This window comes from Stenella coeruleoalba, assembly GCF_951394435.1.
Source record: "Stenella coeruleoalba genome assembly, chromosome: 5".
NCBI classification, from domain to species: domain Eukaryota; kingdom Metazoa; phylum Chordata; class Mammalia; order Artiodactyla; family Delphinidae; genus Stenella; species Stenella coeruleoalba.
In genome coordinates, this window is record NC_137150.1 from 32790387 (window position 1) to 32808451 (window position 18065).

Here is an 18065-nt window from a genome sequence, read left to right on the forward strand (position 1 = left end):
TATAAATCAGTCCTGGACGCAAACAGAGCCTCGGCAAGTCTCAGAGCCATCACCGGAACTGAGAGCCCAGGTTTTGGACGAGTGCAAACAAGCAGAAACCGACTCCGTAAACCTTCCTGAGCGCGTCGGGAGGGGCGCGGAGTCTCCGCTTCCCTTCACAAGCGTCGGCGCCTCTCCGACGCCCCTGGCTCCCGCTGGCCCCCCCGGCGCCCCTCGCTCCTCCGCCAGTCTCCTCCGGCCCCCGCAGCCCTGCCGATCCCTTGTCGGGGCCCCTGCAGTCTGCGGGCCCGCGGCATTCACCCCGCCCCGTCAGCGCCCCGGGCGCCCCCCCCACCCCACTCAGCAGCCTCCCGCCCCCTCCCTCAGACTTCCCCCTCCCGGGGCCCGCCACCTCCCGCCCCCACCCTCCAGCGGGCGGGACCTTCTCCCGGGGCGGTCGAGCCTCGCGGGTCCCTGCAGGGCTGCGGGCGCGGAGACAACTCCGGCCGGAACGAGGTCAAGCGCAGCCGGCCACCGCGTCACACCTGTCTGAGGGGGCGGCGGCGGGGCGGGGGCTCGCAGCGCCCTTGACACCCGAGGGAAAGAGGGAGGAGGGAGCGCGCGTTTCATCATCGGCGGTGGCGGCGGCGGCCACTTATAAAACTTCTGGGCGCGCACCCTCGCGCTCAGTCTCCTCCGGCCGCGCCGCGTGCCTCCTCCGGCCACCAACGCCGCAACCGCCACTCGCCGGCCGCCCGCCGCAGCCCAGGCGTCCCGGCCCCGCTCGCCCGGCCTCCCGCCCCGGGCCCCGCGCTGCAGCCACCATGGGGCTCCTACCCGAGCCCGGCGCGCGCCAGGGCAGCGGCGCCTCTGCGGGCCGAGCCGGCCGCTGTCCCCGCTCTATCTTCAGCAACGTTAAGGTGAGCGGAGAACCCGGGACGTCCTGGCCCGAGCCGCGCCGGGCGCACCTTCGGCGGGGTCCCGGCGTCAGTGCTGCGGCCGCTCGGGAGGCGCTGGGGGGGCGGGCTCCCTCCGGGCGGGCTCCCTCCCCCGCCGTCCATCCGTCGGTGTCACGCTCCGGGACGCATCCCCGCGGGCCCCGCGCCGCCGGCGAGGAGGCACCTGGCCAGGGAAGCGCGTGCTGGGCGTGTGTGCGTGTGTGCATGTGTTTGTGCGAGTATGTGCTCGCGCGCGTGCTCACACGCCCTCGTCAGGGTAGGAAACAGGGCGATGAAAGTACTTGCTTATTGGGCCAACTATCTATTCAGATAGTCCTGGCACTAGCCGAGGGAATTGTTCTGTTCTTTGAAAAAGAACATCTCCGGGGCACCTTTTTGGGCTCCTGTGGGCAGTTACTTCGTTAAGGGAATGGGCTTGGAGTTGCCCGTGTCTGGCACCTTGTAGGGGACAGGCTGGGGTCCCTCTGAGATGAATATCAGAGCCCATCTCATACTGGGTGGCTGGCAGAAGGGCTGTTCTCCGCTAGGCTTTCGTCTTCCCCAAGGGCGGCAGTGCGTGAGCTCTGCTACCTGAACGGGCTGCTGCCTGCAATGCTGAGAATTCCCCCGAGGCTGGCAACCAACACTGCAGCTCTTGGACCAGCTTTCCTGGTCCGGAACTGGCCCCAGGAAAGCAGCGGCTTTCGCAGTCTATTCCGTAAAGTCTAGGCAGGTGCCTGGCAAGTTATGGGGAGTAGGTGAAGAGGTGTAGGCAGTAGTGTGGTGAGGACCCCCCAGGGGGTCAGGAATGCTTTCCACCCCATCACAGGTCCAAGAGGACTGGAATGGTTGAATCCACACTCGGGCTTTTTTGCCTCTTCTGGCAGGGCAGAAGCAACTGAGGAATGCACCTCCAGTGGTGAGGATGTGGGAGGTTGTAAAGCCCAGGTCACAGGCTCCTTGGGGTCAGGGTGGGAATTATGGTGCAGAGAGGTTGTTTCTGGCAAGCCCACAATCAGATGGGGCTAGGTAATGCCTCCAGTGGCGCAATTAAGGGGAACCCAGAACATACAAATGGAGGATGGGGGTCTCTGTGGACCAGTTATGTGTGTCCAACAGAAAAGGATCTGGAGGTCACAGTGGAGCCCATCTATGTACTTACTCATATTGTTAGCAGTAGAGCTGGGCTCCCCACTCCTGCTTCTGCTCGTTCCCCACACCACACTAAATAAAGGTTGAATTGATTCCATGGTTGGACATAAATAACACATAGAAATTTTGAGATAGTTTAAAATAATCCTCAAATCTCCTCACCTTTGGCCAGACCCTGATGAGAACACTGTGTGTGGTTTTGGTTCCATCATTTAAAGGAGTTTAGAGAAGTTTCAGCAGAGAATTGTGGAAAACTTGGGGTTTATAAATTAGGAATTGGGAGGAAAGGGCAGGGGCAACAGTTGGGTGGTCTGAAAAGAGAGAGGCCCAGGAGGGAGCCAGGGTGGGGGCAACTCTCTCTGTTTTCACCACTCTTAGCGTTGGGAGCAGGAGGGACAGCTGACAGCGAGGGTAACGCCAAACGAGACTGATCCATTTAGACCCGCCCTGAGTCCCTAAAATAAATGAGTTTATGGCAGCAGTTTCTTTGAAGATCTATAAAAATAAGATAATGTATCACATGCTGATGATATAGCCACATGTGCCTGAGGCCTGGGCCCAGGCCAATTGGCCTCCGGAAGGCTCATACCAGTTAGGAGTTTTTCTGAACTCTAAAAACCAGATTCCTTTAATCATTGCCTCCGTTGATCCATAGTAATTCTAAGACCAGAGTTAGGAGCAACTTCCACTTAGCTTCACTTATCCGCCTGAAACCAGGTAGGAGACTGGATATCTCAAGGCACATCTTGGGGCTGGAATTCCATTAGTTAAACTCCCTGAAGTCATTTCTTCCAGGGGGTAGGGCTGGCTTCTGGGGGCTTTGCTATTTGATGAGAGATTTCCTTCTCCCAGTGAGAGGTTTGGTGGCTGCCATGCACCCTGCCAGGGGGGTATGGACTGCACATGTCGTGACATGTGTAACATGGGAGGAACACAGGACACCCAACCTGAGGACCCATCATTTTTCTAGGTTCCTTGTTGTTGGGACAGACTAACCAATAGGCTTTATGACATTCCTGCAAAACGCCACATACCACATGGTTTAGGGAAAGAAGATGAAGCCAGGGGACTCAGATCCAAGCCCCATGCCATCCCCTTACTAACTAGGTAACACAGGGAAGTATCCCTGAGCCTCGGAGTCCTTATGTGAAAAAAAACTGGGTAACATGAACAGTTCCCTCCTCCCGGAGGCAGGGTAGAGAAGGCCTTCATAAGGATTATGTGGAATGAGGCAGAGGAAATGGCTTTGTAAACCATACTGGGCTTTCTGGGATTGGCATCATTGTGAGGACAGTTCTCGCCTCAACAAACAAGACTGTGAATTCAAACGTCATTTAGGATCGATTATTCCACCAATTACGCCTCATTCTATGAGACATAGTTAATAGTTAAGAAAAACTACAGTTAATAATAATATCCAAAAATAGCAATAGTAGCGAACAGCAACAGATCTGTCTGAATTTACTGGGAACTATGGAAATATCTTGCCCATATGCAGTCCTCATTACAGCTCTGTCAACTGGATGCTGTTACTGTCCCCATTAATGATGAGGAAAACAAGGCTTAGTGAGGCTGGTCCTCTGGGCTTGGATACATAACCAGAAAGAGTGGAGTGTAGAGGAACCAGGAACGTGAGCCTCCAGGTCAGAACCCCTAACCCCTGTGCGCCTGGCCCTCTCTGTCGCACGGCACTGGTCAGCTCAGCGTTAGCGCGTGGAGATTCCTCAGATGTGCTTGTTCCGAGTGGTCAGGGCTTTCTCCAGGCCCTGGTGACACACACATCTCAGCCGTGACCAGGGACCACTGCCATGGCTGCAGCACAGATCCGCGTAAGCAGTAACAGGCTCAGACCCTTTCACTCCTCCCGACCTCATCTCGAGCCTGGTGACTCTCAGGCTCAGGCTGAGTTTTTGGTACTTCCTTCTGCAGGAGTCAATACAATCGTGTTAATCTAGAGACAGTCTCAATTGCCTCTGGGTTACAGCATTCTTAAGAACTAGAGGACCTGCTCGCCAGTCATGGTTAGAGGGAGCAGTTTGGCATCCAGTACTCCAAAGCTCTAAATTAAAAACAGGTTCATTCAGCAATTATGGGGCAGGGGTGGGGGAGTTAGCAGGGAGCCTTTTGTCTAACTTATCCTGGCAGCCTCAAAGAGATCTGTTTCTTCTGAAAATGAAACTTTGGGGGCCAAACTGAGGTTGTCTTATAGAAGGAGTGGTCGATTGGTAATTGCTGCCCAAAGTTTGGGAACTTAAACACACCTAGGGCCCCAGTGTAGGGAAATAATGGATATCCAGTCAGTGGATGGAAGGCTGGGGAAGAACAGTGGGAAGAAAGGGATAGACGAGTCTCACAGCTTGGCCTGGGTGGCCCTGGTGACCTGTGACCTGTGACCTGGGAGGGAGGCCCCCGAATGAGGGAGAGGTGCTTTGTCCTGGTCTGTGTCCGTAATGTCCTGAGGCCTCTGACTCCCAATCATGGGGCAGCAGTTTGGACTTAACTTCTCAGTTTCCAGAGGAAAGTGCTATATCCCAGAAACCTGCAATCCATGCTTGGGGAGACACTCTGAAGAGAACCCTCTGGGCCAAAAGAATTCCTTCATCAACCTGGTGGATTAAGATATGCTCCTCCCTCCCCAGGATGTATTTCTCTGACACTGGGGACAGCATATATTATGATCTCCAGGGTGTCTGTCCCCTGAGAGGCCCACCTTGCCCTGCTTGTGTGTGTGTGTTGGGGAGGCAGTTTTGGGGGATGGTTTGGGGGGTGGGGAGGGAGAACCATGGGAATGGGTGGGGTGGTGGTCAAAGGTCACTTAGACCCTTTCCTCCTGTAACTATGCTCAAAGCCCTTCCTAGCTTTCCTCGTGTCTCCTGGTGATGAATTCGTGACCTGTGCTGCCACAGAACAAGTGGCAGAGGGATTTATTTTGAAATAATTATAGATGCATAGGAAAAACAGTGCTGAGAGGTCCTGTGTTTACCCAGTTCCTCCCAAGGATTTCATCTTACATAATTACAGTGTAATACCAAAAGCAGGAAATTGGCATTGCCATGATGTGTGAGTATAGTTCCAGGCCATTCGATCGTGTGTACAGATTCAGGGAGACACCACCCCACTGCTTCAAGACAGAACTATCCCATCTCCACAAAGGTCTCCTTCCGACTCCTATCCTTGATATGTTCTCTAGCACAGTAATTTTATCATGTTGAGAACATTATATAAATGGAGTCATGAAATATGTGTGTGACCTTTTGAGACTGGCTTTTTTCATTAAGCATAATGCCCTTGAGATCGACCCAAGCTGTTCCATGTATCAATAGCTTGTTCCTTTTTTGAGGGGGTACGCGGGCCTCTCACTGTTGTGGCCTCTCCCGTTGAGGAGCACAGGCTCCGGACGCGCAGGCTCAGCGGCCATGGCTCACGGACCCAGCCGCTCCGCGGCATGTGGGATCCTCCCGGACCGGGGCACAAACCCGTGTCCCCTGCATTGGCAGGTGGACTCTCAACCACTGCGCCACCAGGGAAGCCCTTTGTTCCTTTTTATTGCTGAGTACTATTCCATGGCATGGATGTATCGTGATTTCTCCGGCCATTCACCTATTGAAGGACCTTTGGGTTGTTTCCTGTTTGGGGCTATTACAAATAAAGCTGCTGTGAACAATCATGTATAGGTTGTGTGGACATAAACTCTCATTTCTCTGGGGTGAATGCCCAGGAGTGCCTTTGCTAGGTCATATGGTAGTTGCACGTTGATTTTTAAAAGAAACTGCCAAACTGTTTTCCAGAGTGGCCATAACATTTTACATTTGCACCAGCAAGCTATGAGAAATTCAGTTTCTCTACATCCTGGCCAGCATTTAGTGTTACTGCTTTTTATTTTAGCTATCTCTTTTTTTTTTTTTTTAAGAATTCCACCCCTAAAGAGAGGCACTGCCTCTGGTGAAAATAAACCAGAGGACCCCATTTTTATGCAACAATAGAATGTAAACACCGGAAGGAACCTCCTCCAGTTAAAGAAATGGGCCCAGGAGGGGAGGTGACCTGTGCAAGGTCTCAGGGAACTGGAAGTAGAGTATTTTAGTTATTCAAATTGGTGTGTAGTGAGATCTCATCATGGTCTTAATTTGCATTTCCCTAATGGCTGGTGATGTTGAACATCTTTTCATGTGCTCACTTGCCATGTGTATATGATCTTCACTGAAACATCTGTTCATATATTTTGTCCATTTTTCTTTTCCTTTTTCTTTCTTTCTTTCTTTCTTTCTCTCTCTTTCTCTCTCTCTCTTTCTTTCTTCCTTCTTTTCTTTATTATTTTTGGCTGCATTTGGTCTTTGTTGCTACGCTCAGGCTTTCTCTAGTTGCGGCGAGCTGGGGCTATTCATCATTGCAGTGCGCAGGCTTCTCCTTGCGATGGCTTCTCTTGTTGCGGAGCACGGGCTCTAGGCGTGCGGGCTTCAGTAGTTGTGGCATGCAGGCTCAGTTGTTGTGGCTCACGGGCTTAGTTGCTCCATGACATGTGGGTTCTTCCCGGACCAGGGATTGAACCCATGTCCCCTGCACTGGCAGGCGGATTCTTAACCACTGCGCCACCAGGGAAGTCCCTCCATTTTCTAATTGGATTTTTAAATTGTTGTTTTGAGAGTTCTTTATATATGTGAGATACAAGTCCTTTGTTGGGCATGTGGTTTGCAAACATTTTCTCCCAGTCTATAGCTTATGTTTTCATCCTCTTACCAGAATCTTTCACAGAGAAAAAGGTTTTGATTGTGATAAAGTCCAATTTATCAATTTTTAATTTTCTGGATACTGCTTTTATTGTCATGTCTAAAAACTCTTCACCAAATCCTAACTCCTGAAGGAGAAATCCTCTGTTTTCTTCTAAAAGTTTTATAGTTTTGCATTTAAATCTATAATCCATTTTGAGTTAATTTTTGTAGAGATGTGAGGTTTAGGTAAAGGTTCATTGTTTTGCCTGTGGTTATGCAATTGTTCATGTACCATTTGTTGACAAGACTCTCCTTTCTCTATTGAATTACCTTTGTATCTTTGTTGAAGATCAGTTGGCCATACTTGGGTGGGTCCATGCTGGGTTTTCTATCATGCTTCATTGATGTATGTGTATATCTCTCTGCCAGTACCACAGTGTCTTGATTACAGTAGCTAAATAGCAAGTCTTGATATCAGGTAAAACTTGATTTTCATTCCGCAATGGAATGATTACCAAACCTTATAACCCATTCAGTTTCTCTTCTACTTTGCCTTTTAGAAAGATTTAAGGACAGATTTAAAGCTTGCTTTTAGTAGGTGGATGGGATCTTACATATTTACATGTTTCCAGCTTTTCTTCTGGCCTTAGCTGAATGGTTGTCTTTTCCCTTGAATTTGATTTTTCAGTCTAAGTTCTTAAGCTTTTTCTATGCGTAATGCCAGCCCTGCAAGGGAGGTATCAGCATCTCCCTTTCATACTTGAAATCGAGGCACATCCAAGACCACATATCCAGTCAATGGCAAAGCAGGAATTCCCACCAGGGTCATCTCACTCCCAGCCCCTTTCTTCCCATGGCCCCAGAATGCCTCTCAGTTCTGGATTCTTTCGTCCGTGAACCTTGGGGCCTGAGCGCAGTGATCTCTGAGGTCCTTTCATGTTCTCAGATTCCCATCTCATGCTAAGTTGCTGATTGAGATGAGACCAGGAGCAGGGCCAGCTGGGTCTGAGCTTTGCCAGGAGACCTGCTCTGAAACCTGGCAAAAGAGGAGGGTGCGGCTGGCCCGGTTGTCTGCGATCAATCCCAGCTCTCTTGGTTTCGTGGACCTTGATTCCCTGGGATGGATTAAATTTGATCGGGGTGAAGGATGAACCCAAGGCCAGGAGTCTCAGACTACACTGTGGACTGGATGGATGGGATGATCCTATCCAGCGAGCAGCCGTCTCCCAGAGCTGTCTTCCCAGCCTCATTGTCTTGATGGGTGGAGATGCTATGGAGGCTGTGGCTTGGGGAGAAGGCACCAGCCGGCGCAGTAACCCCAGGACTTGTGACCTGTGGGACACTCAGTCTGGTCAGCATTGGCACTGACCCCCACAGGGCTGACCACTGCCTCTATAAATATGGGCAAACTAACCCTTTCTTTATCATTTAGTGTGCACCAAGTCCTATAGGAATCTGATGACAAGTTTTATTTTGTTTACCCAAACATCAGCCGTACCTATTTATGTTCTGAAAGATGTTCCATCCAACACCCTTGAGAGATGCTGGCCTAGAGCACAGAAGGCCTCAGTTAAAATGCAGAGGGCACCAGGGAGGGTATAGCAAGCTAGTGGTTGTCAATCTGCCCACCAAGATGCCCTGAATTCTAGAAGGGAGTGACCGGTCTCCACAATGGAGTAGGACAAGGGGATGAAGGGTGGTGTCGGGAAATGTGGTTTAACTAATCATGGATATTACATTTCTGTAGAATTTTATGTTTCGTCCTAGAATCAAGTGTATTTTGTATTTTCCTCCACAATATATCTACATGCTTCCAAACAATATGTTGTATTTTCCCCCAAATCTTGGAGTAACACTGATGCTCCAGGAAGCTATGCCATGTCTAGCTCACGTCTGCCAGATGTGACCCCAGGTGGCGTTTGGGAAACAACACAGCAGGCCTCAAGTCAGAATTAGTTTTTCTAACCCAGACAGCTTGTTGGGCATAGAGGGAACCTAGGAAATGTAAGTGGGACAGGTGTGGGGTGTGAATAGCAGACAGTTCCTGGGCTGAGCCCGTGGGACACCCCAGGAGAGGAGCCGGCTAGAGAACGCAGTGAGGCCCCTGTTGGCCTGGGGAAAGGGGACAGTGGCAGAGGGGAGGGGGAGGACAGCAGGCTGCCGGAGCCACACTTGTCCTGCCCGACTGGCTGCCAGAGAGATTTCAGGATGGAATTAAACTGACCACATTCTCAGTCTGTTTTACATGTCCTTCCTGCCTGTGCTCCAGGCCCTTCTGAAACTGTGCTGCTTTGCCTTTGATTCACAGTGCATTTGAGGGAAGTGGTGGGGAGCTGAGTGTGGATGTCGGAGCCTGGACCTCGCTCACTCATGAGCCTTTACTGCATGTTTGCGGTGGGAGGCTCTTCCCCAGGCTTCGCTGTTTGCACTCAGCTCTCGAAGAGACACCCACGTTTCCAAGAAACAATGGCCCGTAGGGCCCTGCTTCTCAATGTGACCCACTGCCTCGATTTGCCCAGGACCGAGGGGGTTCCTGGGACACAGGACTTTCCGTTTTAAAACTGAAGACTTCTAGGCAGATTGGGATAAGTTGGTCACCCCACTGCCATTTTACAAGAATGGACTTCCACCCACCGACTGTGGGGCAGGGGAGGTGCCCATGGAGAGCCAGGGGTGGTGCCCAACAATGGAAATAAGCCTCAAGGACTCATGACAGGAAGGAACTGGAGGCTTCCAGGGAGAAACCAAGCGGCAGGGCCCACTTCTGCCTCTTGTTAGTACATGGAAGTTCTCCCGCCTGGCCCTGCCTTCATTGCCCGTTGTGATTTGTGCAGCATTTTTTTTTTTTTTTTGCGGTACGCGGGCCTCTCACTGTTGTGGCCTCTCCCGTTGCGGAGCGCAGGCTCCGGACGCGCAGGCTCAGCGGCCATGGCTCACGGGCCCAGCCGCTCTGCCGCATGTGGGATCTTCCCAGACCGGGGCACGAACCCGTGTCCCCTGCATCGGCAGGCGGACTCTCAACCACGGCACCACCAGGGAAGCCCTGTGCAGCATTTTGAACCTCTTACTGTATAGAATCCATACGAGTAATGGTAAAACTGAGCTATAGAAACATGGTGCCCCTCACTCACAGAATTACTGAATTTCAGAATTGTATACCCCCCAGAGTGAAGCTAGCAGAGCCCCCTCTTCCTGGCCACTCTCCTCATTGCTTCTGGTAGAAAGCAGTGTCCCCTCTCCCACAAGTCCTCTAACTAGGTTGAAACAGAAAGCCACGTGTCCTGGGCTACCCTCCTCTAAAAGCCAGGCCAGGCTCTGAAGGTGGGTGTTGCTGAGGGGCACATGTGACCCTCCGACCCTTGTTGTCCCAGATCACAAAGGTTCCTTGCTGGCTCTGGTTATCACTCACGAGGGGACCTCAGGCTTTAGGGAGGCTGGTGGGCCCGGGGTTTCCTGGAACCAGCAGAGACCTTCCCATGATTGAGACCCCGCAGTTTGTTATGCTCTCAGGAGCCCAAGGCCTGCTCCCACCCCAGCTCTCACACTCTTCCATCTTACCCCCATCTTTCTCTCTTCTCACCCCAGCTCTCGCTTCTCCCTGACTTGGAATTTTCATGGAGAGTCCAGCAAGAGCCCTGGACAGGCCACTGGGTCCACCCCCTGGCCTCCAGCTGGGCGACATCTCTCTGGAGCAAGTAGACAAGGACCAGAGTCCCTGACTTGATCATTAGGGGGCCTGACAGAGACCCTTACGGAGGGCGTCCGGCCTAATGCCCGTGGGAACATTCCTGTGGACCCCCGCCTGTGCCCCAGGCTGTAACGCCCACATCCCACCCACACAGACTGGCCGAGCCCAAGCGAGGTAGAACCGGCCTTGCCTAGCAGACTGTCTCCAGCCCTGGACCTTGTCACTGACTTGGAAAGTGAGCCTTAGGGCCCTGTGGCTGCCGCTTCATTTCCAAACTGCGCTTGCTGTCAGGAGGCTGCCCTCTCGGGCTCGCTGCCGCTCCAGCCTCCTCCCTCTGTGTCCCGGGAAAGCACAGGCCCACTGAGTCAACATGTGAAGTTAATACATAAACACGTACAGTTAACAAGGAGTGGGGACAGGTGTTAGTCAAGCCTGTATTGGTTTACCTTAAAGTCACAAATTTTAGAATTCCCACCCTCAGCACCAACACATTTTTAGCAGCAATTATGATTTTCTGAGCTATCATCACAAAGACGGACGCGTTTTATTAGGCCACATCTGTGTGATAAGGCGTAAGGGGATATGTGGATATTTAGTTGTGAATGCAAATGCTTTGTTGGGGGGCACCCACGTGTGCCAAATTTAGTGAAATACCAAGGGCAGGTCCTTTCAGAAACACTCTCTGTGCCACGAGGTGCATGTTGTCCATGTTGGGTAGTGGAGGAAAGTGGCAGGCAGCTTGTGGACACTGCCACATCACACAGTGACAGAGCTGCAATTCGGGCACTCTGTCTTAAGACCCTGTCCTCTGTGGCTGCTCTCCATTTCCCACCACAAACCCCAACCAGCCGAGCCAGGACTCTGCTACTTCCGTGCCCATACTCACAGACACAGCAGGGCTGCTTGTTCCTATTTATTGTTTTATTTTCCTGAACCAAATCTGACACTGGTGGCCCGGAAAGTCCTTCTTCCTCAGTCTTCCTCTCTTGTGGCACGTTGTCTCACCCACAGCACACAAGCGTTGAGACCAGGGACCCGGCGTGGGGTGGGAACAGCGACCAAGTGGCTTAGAAAACCTTCCTGAGCAAATAAATGGAAACCCAGTCTGCTGAACAACGTTTTATCATTTAACTCGTCTGTTCAGAAACTTGTAATGAGGAAATGACTCGTATAGCTAGTAGTTATTGGCAAGGCAATAAATGAATCATGGGACATCCATCTATGAGATATTTACAAGACATGTTTTAAAGTTTTATTGCGAAAAGTTTCAACTTGAGGGAAGGGTTCGTTCTATAATGTTAAGTAGAGGCGGCAGGATGGACAACTGTATGAAGAGATGATCCAGATTTTTAAAAGTCACGAGACTTAAAGAGGGTATACCTAAACAGAGATAGTGCTCTGAGTGGGATCCTATAAATCGTTTCTTCTTCTTTATGATGTTCTATGTTTTCCATATTTCTACAATAAACATGTCCTGCATTTATAATTAGAAAAAACTACCAATTAAAAGCCCTGAAGTCTGTGGTGACACCCACCTTTGCCTGGTGCCATGAGATCTGTCGTTGTGGTCTATGAAGTGAGACGTAAGGTGGGAGGAGGCTGATCTCCAGGTCCCTGAGGATGCACCAGAGGTACGGCCAGGAGGGCAGCCAGGGGACGGGATTGTCTATAAGGACCACTCCTGTGCCCATCACTGTTGTCACTGCGTTATTACATCTATTATTTCACTGGAGTCTTATGGCTCCTCAGTGATGGAGGTGAAGTCAGATAACAATGCTTTAACTCTTAAAGAGAGGCAAAACTATGGAACATTTTCTTTTCTGGGAAGATTGAGAAGTGTTTCTGTCCAGGAAGGCCTCTCTGCTCTTCTGGTGCCCCACTCCCAGGGACTGGCTCAGAGTTTGGGAATCCAGCCCTAAGGGTTGGCCAAACATCTTAGGGGAGTGAGTGTACCTGATAAGCTCCGTGCCATGTTAGGAAGAATGGGCCTCAGGGGGAGGTGGTGAGGGCAGAGTCTGGGACAGAATCTGCTAAGGGCTGCCTGGGGTCTGGTCCTGAGCCTGGAGTTTTATAGTTGGGAGGATGTGATGACATCCCTGGGTTGGCTTTCACACAGTCATTTTGGTGAGTGTTGAGTCAGTTGGTGACCCACTGTTTGCAAGGCAGGACTCTGCTGATGTCATAAACAGCAGGGGTTTCAGAACTCTGAGGCTAGGAATGGTGTCAGTACAGCTGCCTGAGGTGCATTCATTTGTTCATTTATTCATGCAACATGTAATTATTGATCACCTACCATCAACCATTGGAGGTACAATGATGAACAAAACAGAATGGGCCATGCCCTCATGAGAGATGTAAACAGTGGGCAGATGCACAAATAGATGCAAAGTTATAAGATGTGTCAAATAAGAGGGGAAAAAACTGGGTTTTGTGAGGGAGGAGAAGGTAGAAACAGAACTGGGTTCTGCTCAATACATCTGGGACCGCATACTCTGAACTCTAACATGCGACCTTCATGCTTCTGCTATTTAGCCGCTGCATGGGGAATACAACCATGAATCAGGCAAGGTCCCTGTCTTCCAAAGGCTCTGGTTAGTTGGGATAAGATGGGTCATAAAGAACTATAGTGAATTGTGGTTTTCATCCATATGACAGGTTTATAAAACATGGGACCCTCCTACTACAAATACCTAGAGTTACTGCATAAAATAGAACACCATCAAATATTTAAATGCAGAGCTGAACTTGCAAGAAAGAAAGTGAAATCTTCAGGGGCAAGAAACGATGAATGAGTTGGACACCCGAACAATGACTGTACCAGCAGGGGTTGAGGGGAAGCTGTGTATAAAGAAACCCTCAAGAAACTCCTGTTGCAGATTGGGCATTAGTAATCCTACAGGCACCAAAGATGACATGGGGAGCTGGCACGAAGACTCACGCATGAAACTGGGTCCCTTGCTCAGAAAGGAACCCGTAAAACTTTGCCCACCACCCTGTTACAGGTTAGAGGTATATCTCTAACAGGACCTCTGGGTAAAATAATTCCGCTGAGAAATCAAAACACCAAGTCCATGCCACATGGACTTGGAAGCAGAATGCATACTATCCACACAGTATGGGAATCTCTAAGCATATAAATTAGGATAAGAAATTCATTCCGGGCTGGTGACAACTCTTTGTCATCTGGTAGACACAAGAGCAAAACCACTCTGGAGGGATACTTCTACAGTCCAGACCAACTGGTATCCCCAAGAGAAGACAATGTCCGTGGAACAGGAGCTTACGATAAACAGTTATACAGGAAATGACCCACCATAAGCCACAGGCAGTACATATATTCAGTGAGGAAGATGAGCACCTCAAGATTTTAAGATAATGGAACATTTTGAAAGAGACTATAAAAATACATTGAAATGTTTAAAGAAGTGTAAGAAGAAATAGAAAACACCAGGAAAGAACAAATGCTGTGAAAAAGGAACAGGCAGATTTGAGAAACAAATGGGAATTCTATACATACAGAAAGTAACAATTCAGCAAATGGTGAAATAGCAGATTAGATACAATGATTGGTTAATTAACAGATTAGATAATTTCCCAATTTGAAGTCCTTAACTTAATGACATCTGCACAAAATGATAATTAGTAAGTGGAAGATAGGGTTGAAGAAGTCACCTGAATGCAGCACAGAGGAATAAAGAAGTAGAAACTGACACTCCACAGAGGAGAAACCTGGCAAGCACTGCCTTGGCCAAGTGACCAAGGTTAGCATTATCAGTGATAAGTCATCTTGAAAATATGTACCCTTTAACTAATGTGGTGAGAAGGGCGGTTTATCTCTGTGGCCTTCCCAAAAAACATAACCTCAGTCTAACCATGAGAAAATCATGGACAAACCGAAACTGGGGAGCATTCTACAAAATACCTGACCAGTACTCCTCCAAACAAGGAATGTCTGAATGTCTGAGAACTGTCACAGCCAAGGGGAGCCTAAGGAGACCTGATAACCAAATGTGGTATGGTGTCCTGGATGGGATCCTGGGACAGAAAAAGAGAAAAGCTAATGAGATCTGAATAAAGTATAGTTTCGTGAGTAAAAAAACAAAACAAAAACAAAAATAGTGGAAACTCTAAAAGGCAGCTTAAGAGACATGAAAACAGTAAACATAAAGTCCAATATAAGTCTGAAATGAGTCCCCAAGAAAAGAATGAATAGGTGATAGTCAATACTGAAAAAATGACAGAGAATTTCCAGAATTAATAAGACATATGGTACCTCAAAATAAAAAAGCACAGTAAGTTCTGACAGGAATTTACAAAAAAGTACACCTATACATATCATACTGGAACTGCAGAACAGTAAAGACAGAAGAACTTTAAGAGCTACTAGAGCAACATTATAGATTACACATAAGACTCAATAATTAGACCAATAACAGTCTTCTCAAAATAAATAGATATACTAGAAAATAATGGAATACTTTTCAATATGCTGAAAGAAAATTACCACCAAATTCAAATGTTATAACTAAATGATAATTCAAGAGGACAAATAGAGATTTTCAAACAAAGGTAGAGAATTTACTAATCGTGAGTCCTACTAAAATAAACTACAAAAGGATGAAATTCATAAAGCAAGAAATCAAACACAGAAAAAGATGATACAGAATGGTAGTAATTATTGATTGTGAATAGACAAAAATAATCATGATTTATGGAGGGCAGAAAAGATGGAAGTAGAATAAGACATACCAGTAATATGGAGAATTGGCAGGGAAATTTGGAGTTAAAATCTTAAGTCCTTGGCTTGCTTGGGAGGAGAGTGGAATAATTAATTAACTTTAGTCTTTCTTAAGTCAAACATTAAGTTAAAATGTATGGGTAATCATTCAGTGTAAAGACATTGAATGCATACCTTCCAAAGCAGAAGAGTGTAAAAAGTAGAAACCGAGTCAACCAAAAGAGGGCAGGAAAAGAGGAGAATAAAAGGCAAAAACAAACAAACAAGAAACATTATGGTAAATAGGAGCACAATAAAAGGAAGTGGACATAAATCTAGGTTTATCAGAAAGTGGAGTACTCTCACCATTTCAAAGCTAGAGACAGACTGCCTAAAAGAGAGAGAGAGAGAGAATCTAGTTTCATGCTCTTTAAAAGAAAATGTTGAAAATCAAAGGACAAAAGAAGATATATCAGGAGAATACCAACTAAAGAAGGAAGATTTATCTACTTTAATAACAGAAAATAGTGTTTCAGGCAAAAAGAAAGACGGATTGTGAGATGTCTGCAATGTCTAAAACTGACTAGGATATGTGGAACCTAGAAAAATGGTACAGATGAACCAGTTTGCAGGGCAGAAATAGAGACACAGCTGTAGAGAACAAATGTATGGACACCAAGGGGGGAAAGTGGCGGGGCGGGGGTGTGGTGTGATGAATTGGGAGATTGGGATTGACATATATACACTAATATTCATAAAATAGATAACTAATAAGAACCTGCTGTATAAAAAATAGATAAAATAAAATTCAAAAAAAATAAAATTAAACTGACTAGGGACTAATATCTAGACTATACAAAGACCTCCTGCTAACCAACAAGAAAAAGACAAGAAACACAATAGAAAAATGTGTGAAGGATTTGGGCAGGTGGCCTGGAGTGCCAGCTGCCCCCATCTCCTCTCTCCTCTTCTCTTAATTCCTCTCGTCATTGTCTTCCATTGTAAACCTCTGTCCTCTTCATGGCTGAGTCATGGTCAGCAACCAGCTTACCTGCTGCCCTTCATTTAGTTCCAACCTGAAAAACTACTGGGGCAGGACTCTCATTGGTTCGGCTGGGTCATGTGCCTTGAGGCAAGGTGGGGTCTCTGGGGGCTTCTCATAGTTGAATAGGTACCTTTTTCTAAAATAAGGGGGAGCCCTGTTCTCAGGAGGGGGGCTGAACAGACAAGACCGTTGAGCCTTCCTGTGGAAAGTTGGAGAACAGACCCCCGAAGATGTCAAAAAAGGGGAGGTGTGGTTCTGCCGAGGGAAAAGAAGTGGCCTGAGTGAGAACATTGAAGCGGGGGAAGACGGGGAGGGTTGATATGAACCAGGGTTTGTATTAGTGTACTACTGCCTGGTGGCTTAAAACAACATTGATTTACTCTCCTACAGTTCTGGAAGACAGAAGACCTAAAATCAAGGTGTTGGCAGGGCTGTGCTCCTTCTGAAGGTTTTAGTGGAGAATCTGTTTCCTTGCCTTTCCTAGTTTCTAGAGGCCACCAACATTCCTCGGCTTTTGGCCCCTTCCTGCATCCTCAAAGTCGGGAGTTCAGCATCTTGAAATCTCTCCTTTTCATCTTTTATTCTGACTCTGACCCTCCTGCCTCCTTCTTATAAGGACCTCTGTGATTACACTGGACCCTTTCAGATAATCCAGGATAACCTCCTATGCTAAGAATCTTAGTTCAATCATATCAGCCAAGTTCTTTTTGCCATGTAAGGCAACGTATTCACAGGTTCTAATATCAGTACACAGGCATTGGGGAGGCCATTAGTTTCTCTACTGTAGGGTTTAATCAAACCAGAGCCAATAGAAGATACAAACACACACACACGTATGTGTGTGTGTGTGTGTGTGTGTGTGTGTGTGTATATATATATATATATATATATATATATATATAAAAAGAGATTAATTTCAAGGAATTGGCTTATACAGTTGTGGGGGTGAATAACCAAATCCAAAATTCACCGGGCAGGCAGTCAGGAAAGGATGATCACAGGCATTGGGCCAAAGCTCCTATTCAGGGGAATCGATCTCTCTCTCTCTCTCTTTTTCTCTCCACCCTGCTTTTAAGGCCTTCTGATTAATTGAATCAGGCCCACCCAGATTATCAGATTATCTAAAATAATCTTCCTGAAAATTATATATTTTAATTACAGCTGCAAACTCCCTTCATAGCCAACACCTAGATTAGTGTTTGAATAACTGGGGACTGTAGCGTGGCCAAATTGACACGTCAAAAGCACTGCCCCAGGTCAAAGGGCAGTGACATTCAGGACAAGTATGGGGCAGAATGTCCTGCAGGAAGGAGAGGTGAGCACCCCTGGTCAATAGCCCTGAAAAAGGAGGGGCGTGGGGGGCCAGAGGTGCTTTGCTGACGTCACTGATTGGAGGAAGCTGTGCTTAGGGGCGAGCTTCCACAAGGAGGCTTGCAATGGGGCATTCCATCCTCTCCTTACCACAGTTTGAAAATTCCATGATCGGGCTGTGCTTCCCTCCCCTACACAGAGCAGATGCCCAGCATATCACCAGCGTCTCAATGACCCTTCCTATGCTGCCCACCAGTATTTGTTCTGTGACCTGCTGCTGAGGTCACAGCCCCCTGGGCTGCAGACATGAATCGCCCGCAGTGTTGGAAGGGTGGATGAGCTCATGTCTGCTCCTCCCAGGGCTGCGGCTGGTAGGCGTCGAGTATTTGCCCAGCTAATCTTTCCCCATCTGAAGATGGTTACTGATGATTTCATTCAGGAGTCTTGAAACCTGCCAGGAGAGAGTCCAGCCAAACAGACCAGGTGTGGAAGATGAAATCACATTCCCTTGCCCTTGCTGTCAAGA

The 18065-nt window shown here is 48.4% G+C and overlaps 1 protein-coding gene across 2 annotated transcripts in view; it reads left to right on the forward strand.

The window, feature by feature from the left end:
* Positions 1-305: 305 nt before the first annotated feature.
* SLCO2A1 (solute carrier organic anion transporter family member 2A1) overlaps positions 306-18065 on the forward strand; it is a 78212-nt gene continuing 60452 nt past the window's right edge. For both annotated transcript variants that reach the window (XM_079922618.1, XM_079922619.1), the window contains exon 1: positions 306-899. In XM_079922618.1, coding sequence (XP_079778744.1) covers positions 804-899 — 96 coding nt within the window. In that variant the 5' untranslated portion in view covers positions 306-803. The remainder of the gene's footprint in view (positions 900-18065) is intronic.